At 43.4% G+C, this 24,742-nt stretch overlaps 2 protein-coding genes across 2 annotated transcripts in view; one reads left to right on the top strand and one right to left on the bottom strand.

Moving 5' to 3' along the window:
- Positions 1-14,745: 14,745 nt before the first annotated feature.
- Positions 14,746-17,927, top strand: LOC115174018 (BET1 homolog). The gene is made up of 4 exons (XM_029732621.1): positions 14,746-14,899; positions 15,191-15,297; positions 15,384-15,440; positions 17,142-17,927. The coding sequence occupies exons 1-4, from the start codon at positions 14,881-14,883 to the stop codon at positions 17,295-17,297; spliced, it is 339 nt and encodes a 112-aa protein (XP_029588481.1). The 5' UTR covers positions 14,746-14,880; the 3' UTR covers positions 17,298-17,927.
- Positions 17,928-17,971: 44 nt separating this feature from the next.
- Positions 17,972-24,742, bottom strand: part of zgc:85777 (acyl-CoA/acyl-ACP dehydrogenase) — a 49,655-nt gene continuing 42,884 nt past the window's right edge. Inside the window, exons 7-9 of the mRNA XM_029732620.1 lie at positions 23,698-23,859; positions 20,719-20,869; positions 17,972-18,522 (exon numbers count right to left, since the gene is read on the bottom strand). Of these exons, the coding sequence (XP_029588480.1) occupies positions 18,420-18,522; positions 20,719-20,869; positions 23,698-23,859 (416 nt within the window). The 3' untranslated portion in view covers positions 17,972-18,419. The remainder of the gene's footprint in view (positions 18,523-20,718; positions 20,870-23,697; positions 23,860-24,742) is intronic.

Below are 24,742 nucleotides of genomic sequence, written 5' to 3' on the forward strand. Positions count from 1 at the left end.
ATGCAATTTACAGAATAGCCTCCAACACTCTACTCAACAAATTGGATGCAGTCTATCACAGTGCCATCCGTTTTGTCACCAAAGCCCCATATACTACCCACCACTGCGATCTGTACGCTCTCGTTGGCTGGCCCTCGCTTCATACTCGTCGCCAAACCCACTGGCCCCAGGTCATCTACAAGTCCCTGCTAGGTAAAGCCCCGCCTTATCTCAGCTCACTGGTCACCATAGCAGCACCCACCCGTAGCACGCTCTCCAGCAAGTATATCTCACTGGTCACCCCCAAAGCCAATTCCTCCTTTGGCCGCCTTTGCTTCCAATTCTCTGCTGCCAATGACTGGAACGAACTGCATAAATCACTGACGCTGGAGACTCATATCTCCCTCACTAGCTTTAAGCACCAGCTGTCAGAGCAGCTCACAGATCACTGCACCTGTACATAGCCCATCTGTAAATAGCCCATCCCCATACTGTATTTATTTATTTATCTTGCTCCTTTGCACCCCACTATCTCTACTTGCACAGTCATCTTCTGCACATCTACCATTCCAGTGTTTATTTGCTATATTGTAATTACTTCACCACCATGGCCTATTTATTGCCTTACCTCCATTATCCTACCTCATTTGCACATACTGTATACAGACTTTTTCTACTGTATTATTGACTGCATGTTTGTTTATTCCATGTGTAACCTTGTGTTGTTGTATAGGTCGAACTGCTTTGCTTTATCTTGGCCAGGTCGCAGTTGCATATGAGAACTTGTTCTCAACTAACCTACCTGGTTAAATAAAGGTGAAATAAAAATAAAATAAAAAGTTGAAGGAACATCTCAAGGATGATCAATGGAAACAGGATGCACTTGATCTCAATTTCGAGTCTCATAGCAAAGGGTTTGAATACTTACGTAAATGTGGTATCTGTTTTTTGGGTTTAATAAATTTGCACACATTTCTAAAAACCTGTTTTTGCTTTATCGTTATGGGTTATTGTGTGTAGATTGCTGAGGAAATTGTTTTATTTAATACATTTTAGAATAAGGCTGTAACCAGTGTAATGTAACAAAGTGGAAAAAGTCAAGGGGCCTGAATACTTTCCGAAGGCACTGCATATTTAATGTAATGATTTGCAGCAGATAGTAAAAATATTAAAATGTCCATGGCTTGGGCCTGTAATATGTTGTGGTGATGACCCTTTGACGTTGTGTGTGTCTTTATGGACGTCAGTAAGAGTGTGGAGTACAGCCAGAAGACTAAGGATGAGGCTTTGCAGGAGGTGAAGGGAATGAAGGCTGACATAGGAGGTACAACGACCGTTCATCCTTTAAAACATACTGTATTTACAGCCATCCCTGCCTTCCCAACCAGCCTAGACAGGTAATTAACATAGCTTACTCATACACCTTATACACAAACAAAAAAACAAACACACACGCTGTAATTCTCACATGTTCCACCTGAAACACCTCAAACTCCTCAGACCATTCCATGACTTCAATCACATGTAATGCATGTTCACTACAATGGCATGTTTAGTTAGAGTTACACCCAACCAATGGCATGTTTAGTTAGTTACACCCAACCAATGGCATGTTTAGTTAGTTACACCCAACCAATGGCATGTTTAGTTAACGAGTTACACCCAACCAATGGCACGTTTAGTTAGTCACACTCAACCAATGGCATGATTTGTTACAGAGTTACACCTAACCAATGGCATGTTTATTTTGTTTTATTTTTACTTTATTTAACCAGGTAAGACCCATTGAGGTTAAAAACCTATTTTGCGTGGGCGAACTGGCAAGAAGGCAAAACAGGGAAATAGCAGTGTGTACATAAAATATTACAGAAAAATACAAAATAAAAGACAAAAGTGTCACAATTTACAGATACAATTGAAGATTAGCAACAACTGTAGCTATCACAAAAAGTGTTGTCGATCAGCGTCTTAAAAACAGGCACGGACACTAATTCCCCTAACTTTAATATCTTTTGAAGCATGTTCCAGGGTGAAGGTGCATTATGGGAAAAAGATTGTTTCCCCATCTCAGTTCTAGCCTTAGGAACAGACAAGGACAGCAGTGACTGTGAAAGAAGACTCTATTGAGTGACTGATCTGGTCAGTAAGGAACAGAGAAACAAAGGGAGTTGTCCTATCAATGCGTTGTACACAAAAGCGTACCAGCGCTTTAGCCTCCTGCAGTGGCGGTTCTAGACCATTTCAACTGGGGGGGCCAAGCTAGGGCCAGTTGTACTGTTAGAAGGGCCAGTTCCATTAGATGTTATTGTTGTCATATCGTTTTGCATGTGGTACGATACTGTTGTTTTCCGCCTAAAGCCGTCCCTCTAGAAAATGTGTGGGTTAAATTAGTGTTCCGCGTTGCCACTGTCTAATAACGGATGTAAAAAAAGAACGATAGCAAAAATTTGTTAAGTAAAAATTATTTCATACTCCACATTTAGGGGTGCCACAAGGGGGTCCAAAATCGTTGTCACAGGGGCACTTGCCCCCCCTGCCCCACCCCCCCAGAACCGCTAGTGGCCTCCTGGTGGAGAGTTCCATTGCACCATAGCATACAGATCACAGTGATGGGACAGTGATCTAGCCATTTGTAATACATCTTAAAGCACCATGATACACTGTGTCCAGAGTATTTAAGGTACTTGCTGAGGCCTGCATATACAAAATATCACCATAATCCAGTACTGATTTTTAAAAAAAGTAAATTTACCAAGATCCTTTCTGACTAACATTGAAAAGCACGATTTGTTCCTAAAATAAATCAAATCTAATTTTATTTGTCATATGCGCCGAATACAACCTTACAGTGAAATGCTTACTACAAGCCCTTAACCAACATTACAGTTAAGAAAAATACCTTAAAAAAATAAGAAATAAAGTAACAAATAATTAAAGAGCAACAGTGAAATAATAGCGAGGCTACATACAAATAGTGAGGCTATATACAGGGGGTACCAGTACAGAGTCAATATGCGTGGGCACCGGTTAGCCGAGGTAATTGAGGTTATATATACATGTTGGTAGAGTTATTAAAGTGACTTGTGTATAGATAATAACAAAGAGCAGCAGCAGCGTAAAGAGGGGGGTGGGGGCAATGCAGGTAGTCTGGGTACCCATTTGATTAGATGTTCAGTAATCTTATGGCTTGGGGGTAGAAGCTGTTTAGAAGCTTCTTGGACCTAGACTTGGCGCTCCGGTACCACTTGCTGTGTGGTAGCAGAGAGAACAGTCTATGACTAGGGTGGCTGGAATCTTTGACAATTTTTTGGGCCTTCCTCTGACACTGCCTGGTATAGAGGTCCTGGATGGCAGGAAGCTTGGCCCAGGGATGTACTGGGCCATGCGCACTACCCTCTGTAGTGCCTTGCGGTCGGAAGCTGAGCAGTTGCCATACCAGGCAGTGATGCAACCAGTCAGGATGCTCTCGATGGTACAGCTGTAGAACCTTTTGAGGATCTGAGGACCCATGCCAAATCTTTTCAGTCTCCTGAGGGGAATAGATTTTGTTGTGCCTTTTTCACAACTATCTTGGTGTGCTTGGACCATGTTAGTTCGTTGGGGATTTGGCCAACAAGGAACTTGAAGCTCACAACCTGCTCCTCTACAACCCCGTCGATGAGAATGGGGGCATGCTCGGTCCTCCTTTTCCTGTAGTCCACAATCATGTCCTTAGTCTTGATCACGTTGAGGGAGAGGTTGTTGTTCTGTCCCCGTCGATGAGATTGGGGGCGTGCTTGGTCTTCTTTTTCCTGTAGTCCACATTGATCTCCTTAGTCTTGATCACGTTGAGGGAGAGGTTGTTGTCCTGGCACTACAAGGCCAGGTCAACTTCAGTTTCAATGTGCTGTTTAAAATTCAGCTTTTCATCTAACCAAATCCCAAGATACTTATAGGAGGTGACCCTATCAATTTGCCGTCTTTTTATAGTTGAAATCTGCCAGTGACTCCATCTGTTCACTTTCAGGGAAGAGAAACCATAAATGTTGTTTTCCTTGCATTAAGCACAAGTTTAAATTCAAAAATCTGCCTAGATACAATTCGAAAAGCTGCCTAGTTACAGAGTTACACCCAACCAAAAGAATGTTTAGTTAGAGTTACACCCAACTAGACGGTTAACGGTCCACAGTCCCTTCCCCGATTTCATTACGGGGGACAATAATACTGTTTTCTGGGTGCCAGGTGCTTCTCCTATGGGATCAGGGAGGGGGCCAGCACTGCTCTCATCTCTGGGGTGGCCAAGCTGGGTGGAGGGCACACACTGTTTATCACAGGACAGGATGCAGCCCAAAGTAAGAAAGTGTGTGTGTGCGTGTGTGTGTGTATACGTAACAAGAGGGTTGTATTGGGGCTCTGAGTGCCGCAGCGGTCTAAGGCACTGCATCTCAGTGCAAGAGGTGTCAGTACAGTCCCTACTTCAAATTCAGGCTGAATCACATCCGGCAGTGATTGGGAGTCCCATGGGTGGCGCACAATTGGCCCAGCGTCGTCCGGGTTTAGCCGGGGTAGGCCGTCATTGTAAATAAGAATTTGTTCTTAATTGATTTGCCTAGTTAAATTAAGGTAAAATAAAAATTGGTTAGAACATTTTTCTCTACTTTTTTTTACTACCCATGCCCAGGATGATGCTGTGTCGTATGGCTATGTCTAGGTCTATGGGCAGTGTTTTCATCACCATAAATAGTGACTCAAATATTTGTCAAACACCTATTTTTCAGTGGCAATTGATGAGACTATAACTGACTAAACAGAGACAGAATAACCTATAACTAAACAAAAACGAGGACCGGAGGAGACTAAATTATCTCTGTGACTAAAACCTGACTACTGAGTGAACAGGACAAGAGTTTTTGAAGAGATTGAGAGCTTTTCAGTGATAAGCACAAATAATATTTGTAGCACAGATGTGAAATGCAGTTCTGTTGAGCAATGGGAAAGATGCGTCTCACCTGGCACAGACAGCCTATCAGCATGAACAGAGAAATCCCCTAAAAAAATCCATCAGTAAAAGCTAGCTTTTCCTTTGGATGTGTCTCAATCCACCGCATCTGCCAATGTTGCACTTCCTCATCTGCGGTGAAAGCTGACAGAGCTAGAGCATCTGCAGTGAAAGGCGACAGAGCTATTGATGGACGTATACAGTACAGTACCAGTCAAAAGTTTGGACATACCTACTCATTCAAGGGTTTTTCTTTATTTTTACTATTTTCAACATTGTAGAATAATAGTGAAGACATCAAAACTGCGAAATAACATATGGAATCATGTAGTAACCCAAAAAGGCTTTAAACAAATCAAAATATATTTCTATTTTATATTATTCAAAGTAGCCACCGTCTGCCTTGATGACAGCTTTGCTCACTCTTGGCATCCAGTTTTCAAATCAAAATGTTCATCAAATATTTTTTTTATACTTCAAGGGGTCTTAAAATTCAAAATCAATTAGCAAAATTATCCTTGGTATGACTTTCTTAAAACAATTCCATATAGCTTAGTAGCCAAGTCTCCCTCTTTACCTCTGAGAAAATGGCGTGATTCTAGCTATTACCATTAAAAAGATATGAACCATAATACCGGCGCTGTGTTTTTTTTCTTTCTGTCGTGCATTGGCAGGCTGCATGTTACATTCACAAAGCATATTGCGGGCCGTTCTAAAACAACGCTACTTGCAGACCGCACCATTAACCATTTGTTAAGGCTACAACTTGTTCAGTCATGTTACCTCATTAGCTAGCTACAGCCTGGGGTGTGTTCAGCAGGACGGAATGTTTTCCAACGTTCAGATAGAAATATTCTATGTAGAACAAACATGCCTCTCTGACATGTTGAATAAGGAATAACGGCTCTCTTCATGGAATTTCTACCTGCAATATTCAAGAACGTTTTGCAACTGAATGTGGCCCTGGTAACATTTCCAGTAGCCTATATGCAAACATTTTGTGGCACAGAAAGAAAGGAAAATAGATAGCAAACAATGTATTGACTAAATCCCTCTTTCCACTACATTATATCTTTATTTTGAGTTAATGTGGACCATGTGACTCAGACTTGAGCACTAGGATCAGGACTTCAGCCATAGGAACTCGTAAGTCAACTCATGACTCGACCATTGGTGACTCCGACTTGGACTCGGACTCGAGCACACAGGACTTGGGACGCGATTTGGACTCGAAGTTTAGTGACTCGACCTGATCTCTCTTTTGACGAACATATCACAAATATTTCAAGTACAATTTTCTTCCATATTTGTAACATTGTAAAAAAATCTGAAACTTTTTGTCCAAAAAAGCTAATCCATGCTTTTGTCACTTCTAGATTAGACTACTTGTTACATCTGCTCCTGCCATGCCCTCTACTTCTCATTCTGTCTCCCTAACCTGCCGCCACTCCCCCAGTGCTCTCTCCCTTTTCCTCTTTGTGTGTGTGTGATTGTGTGGGCGGAGATAGGTGGGATGGAGGTAGAGCAGACCCCCACCTAATGCAACCTGTTCCATAATCAAGACCTCTACAAATACTCAGCCCTGCCACTTCCACGCTGCCAGATCGTAACCTTTGCTCAGTCAGTCTGCATTTTTTAGCCGTTTGTGCCTGCTTAGATCCTGTTTTCCCTTGCCTTATGCTGTTTTCCTCTCCGCTACAGTTCTGCCGGCTCTGACTTTGGCCCGTCTCCAGTCCCACGTCTCGTCAGTCCTGCTACTCTGTCCTGGACCCATCACTCCACTGCGTCCTTGGATTCCTCTCCAGACCTGCTTACCCAGTCCCAACTCCCCTCGCTCCAGTCTCAGCCTCCGCACCTGGCTTCCAGCAACCCGCACGAGCTTCCCCTGGCCTGCACCCCGTCTTCCCCCTGTGTTTCAATAAATACCTTGGTTACTTCATCCCAGTCTCTTCGTCTGAGTCTGCTCTTGGGTTCACCTGTTCCGCTCCCCGTGACAGTACGATCTGGCCAAGATATGAACACAGCGGACTCAGATCCTCTCCACCAAACCCTCGCCAGCCAAGGCGCCCAGCTCGAGCAACATGATCAAGCCCTGAAAACCCTTCTGGAGCACGTCAAGGAGTTTTCACGGAGCCTTTCTGACCTGCAGGGCCTAACCTTCGCCCATAGCTCACAACCAGCCCCGAGTCCCTCTCCTCTGCCCCGTGAGCCGTTTGTTACGATGGCACCTCGGCGCTTGCAAGGCCTTTTTGGTACAATGTTCACTAGTATACGAGCAACAGCCCTACGCTTATGCTAGCATACGGGCCAAGATTTCCTTCCTGATCGGCAGCTTCTGTGGAGCAGCGCTTTCCTGGGCCACGCCGGTATGGGGGAGACAGTCCCCCATCTGCTCCTCCTACTCCAGCTTCACAGAGGAGATGAGGAGAGTCTTCGACCCCCCCCCCCCGTCTGCGGTAGGGAAGACGCTAAACGACTCCTGTCCCTCCGTCAAGGCTCCCATAGTATCGCTGCAATGGCAATCGAGTTTTGCACCCTTGCCACTGATAGCGGCTGGAATGAGGAGGCCCTTCAGGGAGAGGGCAGGTAAGGTTGCATGCCCCATCACTACATCTGCTTCCTCCTCCGACTGCCTCCCTTCCTATAAGTCTCTTCCTGAACCCATGCAGCTTGGCCGGGCCAGTCTCTCACGTCAGGAGAGGCAGCGGCGAATCAGCACTAGGAGCTGCCTATACTGTGGCCAGGTTGGTCACTTCGTCTCCACTTGTTGGCTCAGCAGTTGTGGGGATATACTGTTGAGCCAAATCGCCGGCCAATCTCCCCCCAGACCCTTGCTAGACGGCACCCTTGTGTGGCAGAGCCAGGCTTTTCCTCTGCCTGCCCTCATCGACTCGGGCGCCGATGAGAGTTTACCTGGACCGCGGTGTCATTATCCAGTTGGGCCTGGACACTGTTCCACTTGATTCACCCCTCGATGCCAATGCTCTCAACAGACAACTCCTTGCCTGTGTCGTGACGTTGTATTAGTTAATGTGACGACTGTTGCTCATCGAATGATTAACGGTTTATAATTGCGTGATTAAATGAATTAAGCAATGAATCAAGCAATTATTAACTCATTAACCTGGGGCACCATGGGAACATTGTTTTGATTGAGTTTCTATTTCCCAAATTAACTCAAAGGATATCAGAATATCGATTACAACAGTCGCTAAATTAATCAATTTCCTCTACAGTCTCATAATCTGAACGTCGTATAATCCGGGAATCTGCACGGACCCGGGCTTTACCACTGAATTTACCACAGCAATCTTAGTTGATTATTTATTTACTAGCAAGCTAAAATGATGATAAAAATACACATACACAAAACACAGTCTAGCTATTGATTAGGACTTAGTATAACGGGCCAACACACTATGGCGCTTGTTACCCAAAATGGGGATTTTAAGGAGAGAGAAATAAAGGAAGTACACGAGAGAAATATACATTTGGGTTCATTTGTCAGCCATGCTTATTTAACTAGCCTTGCCCCGAACTGCCGCTCTTATGGGTCAGAATATAATGATGTAATTACGTGTTGGAGGTCTCAGGTGGGAAGCTCCGCGTGGGTCGTTTAGGCTTCTAAATGACGCACTTCTCCGGCGCAACTCTCTGGTTGTCCTCACGATGTCAGTGTCCTTCTTGGCTAAGTGGTCTGATACCTCACCCTTGATCTGAAAGGGGTCTTCTGAGGACAGACAGCTCTGTAGCTCAGAGCTCACAGCTTCGGCCCGAATGGTGTCGATACCACGATTCAATGGAGAGTGGAGGCTGGGTGGTTCGGCTTGAATTCACCCGCTTAGACACAGCTACTCGTCCGTAGCTCGTGTAGAAAAAGATTTCTTTGTCTTCAACCTTGTGTTTCGTTTTGGGGTTCGTCGACTTTGTTAGACCTTAGCTGCAGCTTGGGGTCAATTAGTCTCCTATGTTAATTCTTCACTCTCCTGTCTTATACCCTCGGGTCAGAAGTGGGTGTAACCGCCTTTAGGGCAATTCTCTGGGCGGACCAAGTAAAAGGGGGCAAGGCTTTGGCTCTACTAAAAATCCAATTTTAGACACTAACTTCACATTTCATCTTTACCAAAACATTCTGTTTGATTTGGATATTTTCTACACAACGTACAATGTATAAACATCAGGCATATACTGGGAAAACTCTTAAAGGTACAATGTTTTCATAATAACGTCATCTCTTAACCTTTAAAAACAATCCAAAAGTTACATACATTTTAATATTCCACCTCTCGTCATGACCACCATTGTGGCTGACGGAAACCATTGTTCCAAAGTCCCTTTATTGCATGTTTAATGTTCTGAGGCCAGTTCTCCATTGTTAGGACAAAGGAATTTCTCTGTGGCCTAAGTTTTATTATGGGCGTGAGGTGTCATAAAACCTCCACATCTTCAGACCCCTAGATATCTCCTCCTCTGTTGGGGGTTTGGGAGATAATCTGTAGGGTGGTGGTCTCCTGTACCCTGACCTGATCAGGACAGTCATGACACCTGTGTCTGTGAGCGCTGTCCCTGTCATCCTGTGTCTCTCTGGGAATCATCAGGAAAGAATCAGTCTCCACATAATCGACTGCCCTCGCTCTCCCCTGGTCCTGGGCCATCCTTGGTTAAAGCTGCACAATCCACAGATCGACTGGACCACCAGAAAGGTAACCACTTGGAGTACATTCTGTCACTCAAATTGTCTTCGTTCTGCCCTTCCCCCTGCATTGTCTGTGCCCCAGACCATTCCAGAACCTCTGGACCTGTCATCAGTTCCTCTCGAGTATCACGATCTAGCGCCTGTGTTCAGCAAGCACCACGCCCTGTTGCTGCCACCTCATCGGCCGTACGACTGTGCCATTGACCTCCAGCCTGGAGCTCCTCTCCCCTGTAGCCGGTTGTATAACTTCTCTATTCCGGAGCAGTAGGCTATGGAGGGGTACATCCAGGATTCCCTGGCTGCAGGACATATCAGGCCTTCTTCCTCTCCGGTAGGTGTTGGTTTTTTCTTTGTAAAGGAAAAGGATGGGTCACTTCCGTGGGTTGAATAACATCACTGTGAATAACAAGTATCCCTTGCCACTCATCAGTTCTGCTTTTTCCCCCCTCCATGGTGCCATGGTGTTCACCAAACTCGACCTCCGGAATGCCTACCACCTTGTCCGCATCAGATAGGGGGACGAGTGGAAAATTGCGTTCAACACACCACTTGGACACTGAGTATTTGGTCATGCCTTTTGGTCTCACTAACGCCCCTGCTGTTTTCCAGAGCCTAGTCGATGTACTGAGGGATGTGATTGGACACTTCGTTTTTGTCTATGTGGATGACATTCAGATTTTTTTGAAGGACTCTGAGGCTCACCAGCAACAAGTTCGCCAAGTTCTCCAACGGCCGGGGAGAATAAGCTTTTTGTTAAAGCTGAAAAATGTGACTTCCATGCTTCCTCTGTGTCTTTCCTGGGTTACATTATTGCACAGGGACGGTTACGCATGGATCTCGCCAAGGTCAGGGCAGTCAGAGTGGCCTGCGCCCTGAAACCTGAAGCAGCTACAGTGTTTCCTGGGGTTTGCCATTTTTTACAAACGATTCATCTGCCACTACAACCGTCTGGCAGCACCTCTCACCACTCTCACATCCACCTCCACTCCGTTCCACTGAACCCCTGAAGCAGAGGCAGCATTCCTGGAACTCGAGCGCCGCTTCACTTCCGCTCCAGTCCTCACTCAGCCAGACCCAGAACTTCAGTTCATTGTGGAGGTGGATGCTTCCGACACCGGGGTAGGTGCTGTTCTGTTCCAACGTTCCCCCTCTGATCAGAAGCTCCACCCATGTGAAATCTTTTCCCGTAAGCTCTCACCTGCTGAGAATTTTTTTACATCGGTAACCGGGAACTCCTGGCAGTGATGCTAGCTCTTGAGGAATGGCGTCACTGGCTGGAGGGTTCTATTCTCCCCTTCATCGTGTGGACGGACCACAAAATCCTGTCCTACATCCAGACCACCAAGCGTCTGAATTCCCGGCAAGCCAGTGGGCATTGTTCTTCGGGAGATTCAACTTCATACTCACTTATCACCCCGGTTCTAGGAATACCAAGCCTGACACCCTCTCCTGCCAGTTCACTGCCGACAACACTGGTTCTGAGCCAGAAGCCATTGTGCCATCCACCTGCATTGTTGCCACCGTCTCCTGGGAGATCGAGTCCTGCATTCGCCAGAATCAGCAGAACCTGCCTGACCCGGGAATGGTCCTAGAAATGCTGTGTTTGTTCCAGATTCAGTTTGCTCCGATGTTCTTTAGTGGGCCCATTCTATTCACCTGACCTGTCATCTGGGTATGAACCGGACCCTCGCCTTCCTTCGTCAGCGCTTTTGGTGGTCCACCATGGAGAGAGATGTCCGGGAGTTTGTCTCAGCCTGCTCGGTCTGTGCCTGGAATAAGACCTCCACTAAACCCACATCCGGCCTGCTTTGCCCTCTTCCCATACCCAGTCACCTCTGGTCACACATAGCTCTGGACTTTGTCACTGGCCTTCCCCCATCCAACAATAACTCAGTCATCCTCACCATAATTTACAGATTTTCCAAAGCAGCTCACTTCATTCCCCTCTCCAAGCTTCCGTCCTCTAGGGAGACTGCGGACCTGCTGGTGTCCCATGTGTTTCATCTGCATGGCATTCCTACTGACATCATTTCCGACAGGAGTCCCCAGTTCACATCCCAGGTATGGAGATCCTTCTGTTCAGCCCTGGGTATCAATGTCAGTCTTTCATCTGGATATCACCCCCAGATCAACGGCCAGACCGAACGGGCCAACCAGGAGATGGAGACTGCCCTATGCTGCGCGACTTCGGCAAACCCTTCCTCCTGGAGTGCTCAGCAACCCTGGGTGGAATATGCCCACAACACCCTAACCAACACCTTGTCAGGTATGTCACCCTTCGAGTGTGCTCTGGGTTATCAACCCCCCTTATTCCCCACCCCAGAGGTTGTAGTGGCAGTTCTCAGTCCATGATCATATGCTCCGTTGTCATCGCACCTGGAAGAAGGCCCTTCCTGTAACCCTTGTATATAACATTACTCATTGTGTATTATTATATGTTTTACTTTTCTATTATTTCTATATTTTCTTTCTCTCTGCATTGTTGGGAAGTGCCCGTAAAGGCTGAGTTCGCCTAGATGCTGGACTCATCTAGGCGAACTGAACGAGTGTGCTCACATACAGTGCATTTGGAAAGTATTCAGACCCCTTCCATTTTTCCACATTTTGTTACGTTACAGCCTTATTCTAAAATGTATTAAATAGTTTTTTCCCCCTCAATCTACACACAATACCCAATTATGACAAAGCAAAAACAGGTTTTTAGAAATGTTTGCTAATTTACTAAAAATAAAAAACAGAAATACCTTATTTACATAACTATTCAGACCCTTTGCGATGAGACTTAAAATTGAGCTCAGGTGCATCCTGTTTACGTTGATCATCCTTGAGATGTTTCTACAACTTTATTGGAGTCCACTTGTGGTAAATTAAATTAAATTAGATTTGGAAAGGCACACACCTCTCTATAAAGGGTCCCACAGTTGACAGTGCATGTCAGAGCAAAAACCAAGCCATGAGGTCGAAGGAATTGTCTGTAGAGCTCAGAGACAGGATTGTGTAGAGGCACAGATCTGGGGAAGGATACCAAAAAATGTGGCCTCCATCATTCTTAAATGGAAGAAGTTTGGAAACACCAAGACTCTAACCGCCTGGCCAAACTGAGCAAAAAGACTCGAGGCTGTAATCACTGCCAAAGGTGCTTCAATAAAGTACTGCGTAAAGGGTCTGAATACTTACAGTTTGTAACTGTGATATTTTAGTTTTTATTTGTAATAAATTTGCAAAAATTGAAGGGGTCTGAATACTTTCCGAATGCACTGTACGCCCTGCTAACGAGGGAAAATTGCCTTCAAACACTTAAAAGACACACCTTATCCCCTCAAATGAAGTGGACACTTCTGATGATGTCTGACGAGTATACACTTGCAGGGCAAGGGGCGAGGGAGGAAGGAATGCTTTTTAAATGGACCACCCTTGGCCGGAAATTCATCACTCATTCATCCCACGATGATTGTGTTTTCAGCCACCTGTAGCTTGTTGGTGTTTTATATGTGCTACAGTCAATGATGAGTGCATGTTTACTTATATTAAGTATATCATTATTAATATACACCTAATGTATGATAGCTAGCAAATTAATTAGCTGACTAACGTTAGCTTGCCTAGCTGGAACTTCTGAAGAATAAAAATATTTTATTTCTACAATTTCAAAAAAATAACCAAACAAAAACATATTTACTTTTTACGAGACGTGTTTGTGCCGTCATGTGCATTAGTAGCACAATTTTTAACTTATTTGCATTCGTTTTAACTTACACTTGTATGTTGACTTCTCCATTGATGTTGTTTTTAAGTTTTCGCAGACTTTTCTTAGCGGATGTACAATCGTCGCGAATTGAATTATGGGGAGCTTCAGGCCCCGGAGTGAACATAATTGTACACACGCAAAGCCGACTAAAAACGAGAGCTGAGGGGCTTATGTTGCAAACTTCTCTTGCTTGGCTAATCATTTGGACCACCCTCCAAGATGGCGACGGGGATTCCCCCAAGGGCATAAGGCGAGGATAAGTGGATGAGGGTGTGTCTTTTAAGTGTTTGGCCCGCAACCTAAATCTTCAAGTAGCAACCTATTATACATTATTTTCCTCGCTACACCTAGAATATTTTACGGCATTTCAATTATATATCACTAATTCACTATCTCAGTACTCTGGATAGGCCTAATAAATCAGAGGAAAGATAACTATGTCTTCTTCATCAGTGTTTGTTTGTCCTTCAATATGTAGCCTATTACATGCCTTCCCGTCCTTTGAGGTTTCAGCATGTAATTACATGCCCTCTGTTACATGCTCTCTCCACTTCGTGTCATCCCTTACTAATGAAAGGGGGAGCCCCATAGTTGGATAGTGGAACTCTAAATATGATATTAATCAGGAGAGGATTATAGGAGGAAATGGGCTAATACTTCCTCATCTGTCATCATGCCTTACGCCACAGTTACAGATCATATTGCCAAGAACGGACATTACTTTCCTCTTTGGTATTGCATGCCCCCATGTATGAGGGAGGTGGGGGAGGTAGAAAACAAATACTTTGAAACTTGCTGTATAGCCTATTAAAGTGATCTTTGTTCTGTTTGCCAAATTGCCAAGCAGACTAATCATGAGTGTACAGGTGATTTTATATTTTGTATGATCAATGGCAGCAACCTGGAATGGTTGTAATCACCATGCTTATTTAACATCTTTGGGTTTTGTAAGCTTTTCTATGGCTTTGTTAAGACAGGCAGCCCAACTCTGATATTTTTCCCACTAACTGGTCTTTTGACCAATCACAACAGATCTTTTCACATCAGAGCTTTTTGAAATATGATCTGATTAGTCAAAAGACCAATTACTGAAAAATAGACTGAATTGAGCCGCCTGTCTAAACGCAGCCTATGATGCCCCATTGTACATTTGAAATGAAATCCGCTGCACTCCCTGTGATGAACTATTGATTGGTGATGGCAATTAATTAGATGTTTGTGTTATCATTGCTCTCGGGTGAGTTGAGCTCGCTATTGAAAATGTAACCAAAACCTCCTTGAAGTGACTTGAACCAGGCCGTGAGTGGGCGGAGTCATCCATGTAAACATTTGCCTTATCAGGTTTCCGTACGATGTCGTGGCGTTTCCTCTTCTGCTGAGTTCGTGTTGCTAGCTAGCTATCTACCACCAACACCACTGCTTTGATACACATTATCACCTAAGTGTTACAGTTAGGATCTTTTTATTGAATAAATCAAAATGAGACGAGCAGGTTTGGGTAAGACTCATGCCCCCCCGTTTTAAATAGAGGACATTCATTCAATAGCTAAAGTTAGCAGTCTAGTTAGCTAGCTAACAGTATTCATTTTAACGAAATAAAGCCTCTGTATCCAGCTAGCTGGCTAACTTTACTACATCAGGACAGCATTAGCTATAACTAGCGAACTGTCTTAGCTTGCTAATCATGTTACCTACAGGCCTTCATATATAGGTAACGTTTGCTAACGAAATACGTTTATTTTTAGTTAGCGACCCAGTCAGCTCATTGGGGTTGTTCATTGTGTCACAGGCGAAGGAGGACCTGAAAATTATGTGGCCAGTGGATACAGCGCGTACGAAGAGGAAAATGAACACTTACAAGAGGGTCTGAGAGCCAAAGTCAGCGCCTTGAAGCATGTTAGTATTTCGTGTTCACAGAGTTCTCCAGTAACTGTCTCATGTTATTCATTCCTTTGGTAACACGAATGTTCGTTCTGCCACAGCTGTCAATAGATATCGGAACAGAAGTGAAATACCAGAAAAACATGTTGGACGATATGGTAAGCAAGTGACATGTTCAGTCATGCTTATATAGGCTACTAGGCTTTGGCCCCATAGCTAGCTATATGATTAAATTGAAGATTGTGGTAATCAACATTGACGATATATCGTGAAATACAAGACGATATATGGTGATGTGCAAGACTATTCGAACTTGACAAATCAAAATGTGCAGTTTTATCAGTTAGGCTGTATCTGTCTAAATGAATGAACTATTGCTTATTTTTGCCACATTATTTAATGAGAATGTGACTACTGTATAATATTGTAAATAAACACAAATTGCACAGTGGAATGATTGTCATTAAAGGCGCAAAACGATTATATCGTATTTTGCTATATTTTGAGTAGCATATTGTACAAGAGGTTTGGAGTAGAATAGGTCTCCCCAAATATTACCCACTCCTATAGGTTACTCTACATAATTACTCAACTCAAGAAGCATTCACACAAATCTCCTTTATCTATACCCTCTTCTACCAGATTGCACAATCCATTAAAAGCTTAGTTGGCATCCATAACAGGTCACAATATTGCTCAACAGATAGGGTAAAACCATATATGAGTTCAATCACTTTTTGACAGCATCCCTTTAGATTTGAACAAAACCTTCCATACATTTTTGCCCATTGTAAAAGTGCTCAGAAAGTGACTTTTTGGACCTGAATGCCAAAACATTCAGGAGATGGAGGCACTCAAAGTTGACCCATTTTGCATACCCCACAATACTATCATGAGACATCCGTGTCTTCATCACTGCAAAAGATAAGTTGAGTTTGCAGCAATTTAAAAGTGTATAAACAGGTTTGTGAAACTACTTAATTATTTATACATTATTTTTAATAAGTGTTATTTTAACCTTTAACGTCAATTATATATCTATATATAAAAAAAAGTAAACTCATATTCGCACATGTTGTCACTAGACCCTACTTTACATCTGAGGTTTTTGTGTTGTGCCCGCCATCGGTTGAGACACATGCTCTTGAATACAGTGGGTGCCATTTCAACTTCTAATTACTACCACAAAGATGGCCGCCGGTCCACCCACTGTCGAATGTTAATTTAAATGGTCATGTCTACTCTATTATTTCTATGATTTGAATCGGTTTCCTATGGAGGACTGACAGTATCATTTCAAACAGATATTCCCATTCAAGTCAACATTCTCTGATTTGTGGACATTTATAAGCCAAAACATGACACCCAGCCTGTAGCGCATGTTGTCTCAACCAATGGCGGGAACAACACACAACCTCAGATGTAAAATAGGGTCTAAGCTACAGCATATGCTAATATGAAGGGGAAAAAAATTGAAGTTCACGCGTTTATGTAATTGACGCTTAAGGTTAAATTACATAACTTTTTTTTCAGGAAATGTAAGAAATAGTTTGACAACCCAGTTTCTCAACCGTTTATATTTTCCAGTGATGAAGACATGGCTGTTTCATGGTATGCAAAATATAACTTTCAGCACTGTTAGCGCTTGAATGTTTTGGCATTCAGGTCCAAAGTCACTTTCTGAGCACTTCTACAATGGGCAAATATGTATGGAAGGGTTCGTTCAAATCATAAAGGGTGCTGTCAAAAAGTGATTGAATTCAAATGGATTTACCCTATTACACATTTCAGAGCAATTCAAATCAGGACGGCAAAACATGTCACTGGATGTATTGTTTTGTTATTTTTCCTCCTAACAGGACTCAGACTTTGACTCAACGGGAGGTTTGCTGGGGGCCACCATAGGGAGAGTGAAGCAGCTTTCCAGGGGAAGCCAGACCAAGCTCCTGTGCTACATGCTGTCCTTCTGCTTCTTGGTCTTCACCATCCTTTACTGGTTTATCAAACTGAGGTGATGTGTTACAGGAGGCCCTGGCTTTTCCCTCCCTGCCTCGTGTTTCCTTCCCCAGTCTGTGCCATGCGTGCACCTCTGCATCAGAAGACCAGGATGATGACAATGAGAATGTGCTTAATGTTTGAGAAGACTCCCCCAAATCAATGACAATGTGCAATAGGGAATAATAAGTCTTAATTTTAGACAACACTGATGGAATGAGTACACTGCCATACGTTTGTAATGTTAATGAGTCCCTTAACGATGATGTACAGGATGAGTGATCTATTGCATCAACAAATCTGGCAAGGCTAAGCAGTAACACATGTTACACAGGCAGCCCAATTCTGATCTTTTTCCCAATCACATTTTTCAGAGCTGATTAGTGAAAAAAGATTGGAATTGGGTTGGCTGTCAGAGGTTTCTTGATCCAATGTGAGACTGATTTAACATTTGATCAATACAGTGTCCAACAATCGAGTTCCACTATAAGCAAACATCTTGTTTATTTGTTTTGAGGAATAAATTAGGGTGCTCACTCACTTCAAACATTTCCTGTCCCATCTACAGAGACTGTTCATCTCCACTGCACACTGTTCTCCCATTAACTGATGTAAAATGTTTTATATGTAAATAAACATGATGTTTTGAATTTGACGCTCCAGATGTTTTTCTAGAAGTCACAAAAGATTGAGGTATATAGCGTTTCGTTTATTTTACACAACGGTTCATTGTATTCCATCTACAAAAACTTGATCTTATACATTGATCACAAATCCCCTCCACAAACAAAATCACAACTACTGTAGGACCGCCGTTTTCAATTGTCATAAAGAAATTAATGGAACAAAATGGAAACATGGAGGCACTATTTGAACAACATTCCTGGCTGGCCCTGTAGTACAGTGCATGAATAGTGGTTAAATTGATGAACAAATTATAATCTTAAACTGCAATTCTGATGTGTGCATTAAATTCCAGAAAATGGTTCCACTCACTCCCCTTCATGGACTGGATAGGTGTAAGCAATATGGCATAAACTAAGAGGTATCACTTCCACCTATCCAGTCATTATAGAGAAGCATAGGAATGGTAACAATGTTCTGGATTGAGGTGCAGCACAAGGGAAAGCCATACTGGCACATCACTTCTTGGGTGGGGCCTTGGGTAGGGTGTCCATGTACTTGCAGATGATCGACAGCATGACCTCATCAGCGCCTCCTCCAATGGACAGTAACCTGGCATCTCTGCGTATTTAAACAAGACAAAAAAGAAAAAGCAAAATCGACAAATGAACACAGATCATCCAATGGCAGCTATTTCCTCAGCCGCATTCTTAAAAACCATGAAAGCCACATGAATTTTGTCAATGAAGTGCGACAATAGGGACTCGTTTCTGATTAGATGCCTGAATTAAGTTTAATTTCTTGAGCAAAATTACCAATCTGAATATCCAGAATGTTTGTGGAATTAACTAGTATTGAAAGTCAACTCTTTGCAGTGAAAAAACAGCACCGTTGCTTAACTGTATTGACTCAAATGGTAGCTCAACTGTTTATGAACTTTCCGTACATGAATATCCTCCTTACACTATCCATCTGCATATACATAGTATTTGTATATAGCAAGGTTCTGTGGATGTGATGAAACAGAGACCTTTCAACTGACCCAGACAGTGGCAGTAAGACCTGCCCTTTGACCCCCAGATGCCCATCATAATATGTCTCAAATGGCACACTATTCCCTATATAGTCCACTACTTTTAACCAGGGCCCATCAGGTTCTGGCCAAAGTAGTGCACTAATAGGGAATAGGGTGCCATTTAGGATGCAAGACCATATAATGTCTTCATTTGCCACGCCACTGGGTGTCACTGTAATTAGACTACAGTAGTATCAACCGTGGTTGATTAGTGTACTACTGTAAGAAGTAAAGAGGCCTGAATGGCATCATCTGATCAGTGAAAGGACAGCATATGCCAGTGGGTTAAATAAACTCCTTTTGAGTTTGCTAATACTTGATTTGCACATCTCCTTATAATACACTGAACAAAAATATAAACTCAACATGTAAAGTGTTGGTCCGGTGTTTCATGAGCGGAAATAAAAGATCCCAGAAATGTTCCATATGCACAAAAAGCTTATTTCTTTCTAATTTTGTGCACACGTTTACATCCCTGTTAGTGAGCATTTCTCCGTTGCCAAGATAATCTATCCACCTGACAGGTGTGCCATATAAAGAAGCTGATTAAACAGCATGATCATTACACAGGTGCACCTTGTGCTGGGAACAATAAAAGGCCACTAAAATGTGCAGTTTTGTCACAACACAATGCCACAGATGTCTCAAGTTTTGAGGGAGCATGCAATTGGCATGCTGACTGCAGGAATGTCCACCAGAGCTGTTGCCATATCATTTAATGTTCATTTCTCTACCATAAGCCGCCTTCAATGTCGTTTTAGAGAATTTGGCAGTATGTTCAACAGGCCTCACAACCGCAGACCACGTGTATGGCGTTGTGTGGATGAGCGGTTTGCTGATGTCAACGTTGTAAACAGAGTGCCCCATGGTGGCTGTGTGGTTATGGCATGGGCAGGCCTAAGCTATGGGCAACGAACACAACTGCATTTTATCGATGGCAATTTGAATGTCATGCCATTCATCTGCTCCCATCACCTCATTTTTCAGCATGATAATGCACGTCCCCATGTCGCAAGGATCTGTACACAATTACTGGAAGCTGAAAATGTCCCAGTTCTTCCATTGCCTGTATACTCACCAGACATGTCACTCATTAAGCATGTTTGGGATGCTCTGGATCGATGTGTACAATAGTGCGTTCCAGTTCCCACCAATATCCAGCAACTTCGCACAGCCATTTAAGAGGAGTGGGACAACATTCCACAATCAACAGCCTGATCAACTCTATGTGAAAGAGATGTGTCGCGCTACATGAGGAAAACGGTGGTCACAGCAGATACTGACTGGTTTTCTGATCAATGCCCCAACCTTTTTTTTAAGGTATCTGTGACCAACAGATGCATATCTGTATTCTCAGTCTTGTGAAATCCATAGATTAGGGCCTAATGAATTTATTTCAATTGACTGATTTCCTTATATGAACTGTAACTCAGTAAAATCTTTGAAATTGTTGCATGTTGCGTTTATATTTTTGTTAAGTATATTTTATACATTAATAAATATATGAATGAATGATCAAATATACATTATATAAAGTTCATGAATAGTTAGCAAACTAAAGATTTAGTAATGTTTATGACAAGTTTATAAGCAGAACTTGTAACCTTCACAATGTGTCGCAGAGTTTATTCAGTGCTTTAACGAAGGAGCTTGCTCCAAAACACATCTGCAATAAACATCATTGAAAGGAACTAAGCTGCTGTCCTGAACCTCTTTTTAGGAGTTTCTTCTTCTCTACTCACCTGTAAAACCTGCTGACCAGGACATCGCTGGTGAAGCCCATTCCTCCCCAGTACTGCAGGCAGCTGTCCCCCACCTCCCTGGACAGACGGCCTGCCTTCAGCTTAGCCATGGACGCCAGCTTAGTCACATCGTTGCCCTTGATGTACAGAGCTGGGGATGGGAGACACAGGGAAGAGGTTGATGCCAAGATTTAGTACGTGTTTCCCTCAAGTCCTAAACTGATATTACTTACTGATATTATTGTCATTGATGTTTAATGTCAGATCAGTTTAGAGGAGGGAATGGGAGAATTGGGATGTGGACAGTGTCTACTTGTGCCAAAAAGATGCCTCTAGTCCCTATCTTATGAAGCAATTAACAGCTGCACTAGTGCATTGAAGCTACTGTCTGGTAAGGGGGTTGAGCATTAGTTAAACCCCCTCAAAGGCCATGGAACCCGGCCAACAGCCAGATGTGTCCAGTCTCCTGACAATGACCATTATTAGATGATGTGTTGTGTTACTGGCCTAGATTTGAAAGTTTACAGCTTATTATTATGAATCATACATTGGCTGCACTTAACTGATTGTATTTATCTGGCAGTGTTGGAGAGTAGTGAACTACATGTAGTTCAACTAGTAACTTAACTACATTTTGCAGTAGCTTGGTGGTAGTTGAACTAAATTTTTGGTATTGTTTTTAGTGTTAGATGCATGGCAAAAAAAGTAACTAAGTACTAGAATTACACACTGCTGTTTCTGCAAAAATAATAGAACATATGGGTAAAGTAGGCAAGAATGTCCTTTATTTTTCTTGCATCAGACCTTCCTAATTCTCACTTGAAACATTCTGTTAACATCTGACTCCAAAGTGACCTGTTCTTGCAATTTGTAGTCTATTATATTTCATATATATATATATATATATATATATATATATATATATATATATATATATATATATATATATATATATATACACACACACACACTTCTCCAAAAAATAAAGGGAACACTAAAATAACACATCCTAGATCTGAATGAATGAAATAATCTTATTAAATACTTTTTTCTTTACATAGTTGAATGTGCTGACAACAAAATCACAAAAATAATCAATGGAAATCCAATTTATCAACCCATGGAGGTCTGGATTTGGAGTCACACTCAAAATTAAAGTGGAAAACCACACTACAGGCTGATCCAACTTTGATGTAATGTCCTTAAAAGAAGTCAAAATGAGGCTCAGTAGTGTGTGTGGCCTCCACGTGCCTGTCTGACCTCCCTACAACGCCTGGGCATGCTCCAGATGAGGTGGCGGATGGTCTCCTGAGGGATCTCCTCCCAGACCTGGACTAAAGCATCCGCCAACTCCTGGACAGTCTGTGGTGCAACGTGGCGTTGGTGGATGGAGCGAGACATGATGTCCCAGATGTGCTCAATTGGATTCAGGTCTGGGGAACGGGCGGGCCAGTCCATAGCATCAATGCCTTCCTCTTGCAGGAACTGCTGACACACTCCAGCCACATGAGGTCTAGCATTGTCTTGCATTAGGAGGAACCCAGAGCCAACCGCACCAGCATATGGTCTCACAAGGGGTCTGAGGAGCTCATCTCGGTACCTAATGGCAGTCAGGCTACCTCTGGCGAGCACATGGAGGGCTGTGCGGCCCCCCAAAGAAATGCCACCCCACACCATGACTGACCCACCGCCAAACCGGTCATGCTGGAGGATGTTGCAGGCAGCAGAACATTCTCCACGGCGTCTCCAGACTCTGTCACATGTGCTCAGTGTGAACCTGCTTTCATCTGTGAAGAGCACAGGGCGCCAGTTGCGAATTTGCCAATCTTGGTGTTCTCTGGCAAATGCCAAAAGTCCTGCACGGTGTTGGGCTGTAAGCACAACCCCCACCTGTGGACGTCGGGCCCTCATACCACCCTCATGGATTCTGTTTCTGACCGTTTGAGCAGACACATGCACATTTGTGGCCTGCTGGAGGTCATTTTGCAGGGCTCTGGCAGTGCTCCTCCTGCTCCTCCTTGCACAAAGGCGGAGGTAGCGGTCCTGCTGCTGGGTTGTTGCCCTCCTACGGCCTCCTCCACATCTCCTGATGTACTGCCTGTCTCCTGGTAGCGCCTCCATGCTCTGGACACTATGCTGACAGACACAGCAAACCTTCTTGCCACAGCTCACATTGATGTGCCATCCTGGATGAGCTGCACTACCTGAGCCACTTGTGTGGGTTGTAGACACCGTCTCATGCTACCACTAGAGTGAAAGCACCGCCAGCATTCAAAAGTGACCAAAACATCAGCCAGGAAGCATAGGAACTGAGAAGTGGTCTATGGTCACCACCTGCAGAACCACTCCTTTATTGGGGGTGTCTTGCTAATTGCCTATAATTTCCACCTGTTGTCTATTCCATTTGCACAACAGTATGTGAAATTTATTGTCAATCAGTGTTGCTTCCTAAGTGGACAGTTTGATTTCACAGAAGTGTGATTGACTTGGAGTTACGTTGTGTTGTTTAAGTGTTCCCTTTATTTTTTTGAGCAGTATATATATATATATATATATATATGAGATTATTTATCACAAAGTAGTTTGAATGTCGTGACCTACTTATTCAAAATACCTTTAGTTAAGTAAACTATATTTTTCTTAAGGGTAGTTTTAGCTTAGCTTTACTTCTTCCAGTGTGAAGTAATTGATAGCATGGTAAACTGTATTTTCAGAGTAGCTTCCCTAACACGTATCTGGTTGGTATCGGTCTTATTTCCAGTGTTTATGTTTGATGTCTTTAATGTATACACAAGGCCAAGCTGCAAACAACATTTCCCCATAGAAATCAGTAATTGTCTGAGTTGGGACTCACCATATTCCCTATGTAGTGCACTACATTGACCACTGCTCTTTGGGTCCTGGTCAAAAGTAATGCACCACATAGGGAATGGAGTGCCATTTGGGATGCAGTCATTATCTTATCTTGAGCAGACCCACCTGTGGAGCGATGGAGGAGGGAACGCAGCAGCTCGATCTCTGTCTCCAGCTCGGCCAGTCTGAAGTGGACTGACTGGTGGTAGAGAACAGGCATCTTGAAGATCTTCCTCTGTCTGGTGTACTGAATGGTCTCCTGGATGATGTTGTCCATCATGGTTAGAACTGAAGGGGAAATAAACGGTAGTATAGAGAATTATTTTGTTTACAAGCCAACGTCAAGTTCTAGTTATGTGTAACTGCGCAACCCCACACCAACAAGCTCTGTAGTTGCAGGATAGCTAACGCTAAATGACCATGAAAACATGCAAGCATGATGGCTATAGTTATGTTTAACAAGTATATTATTCTTCTGGCTTTATCTAGCTCTATTTGTGATATTTTACCTTGGCTGGCTGGCTGGCTTGCTAGGTAATCAATTTATGATAACATCTGAGATGACCATCTGGTTATGTGTTTGTTTACTTGCATGAGCTGCATTTGAAGTTGTGTGTTATCGTATCCACTGCTACGTAAACAAAGGGCTTTCTGATTCCGAACTGCACGCGCAACTTTTCATGCCGTGGGCTGAACCGGCATGTTAAACAAAAGGGGGGTGGGGGCAGCGGAGAAGACACTACAGAGTTGATAAATATTAACAATTGAAATGCTTATCCTTTGCACATGAACGCTCACTCATTCGGGAACAATTGCAATCAATATATATATTTACGCTCAGTGTGTAGTCGGGATCCTCTCTCTCTCTCTCTCTCTCTCTCTCTCTCTCTCTCTCTCTCTCTCTCTCTCTCCTCTCCTCTCTCTCTCTCTCTCTCTCTCTCCTCTCTCTCATCTCTCTCTCTCTCTCTCATCTCTCTCTCTCCTCTCTCTCTCTCCCTCTCTCTCTCTCTCTCTCTCTCTCTCTCTCCTCTCCTCTCTCTCTCTCTCTCTCCTCTCCTCCTCTCTCTCTCTCTCTCTCTCTCTCCTCTCTCTCTCTCCTCTCTCTCCTCTCTCTCCTCTCTCTCTCTCTCTCTCTCTCCCTCTCCCTCTCTCCTCTCTCTCTCTCTCTCCT

This window comes from Salmo trutta, chromosome 34 (genome assembly GCF_901001165.1).
Source record: "Salmo trutta chromosome 34, fSalTru1.1, whole genome shotgun sequence".
In the NCBI taxonomy this organism is placed as follows: Eukaryota; Metazoa; Chordata; class Actinopteri; order Salmoniformes; family Salmonidae; genus Salmo; species Salmo trutta.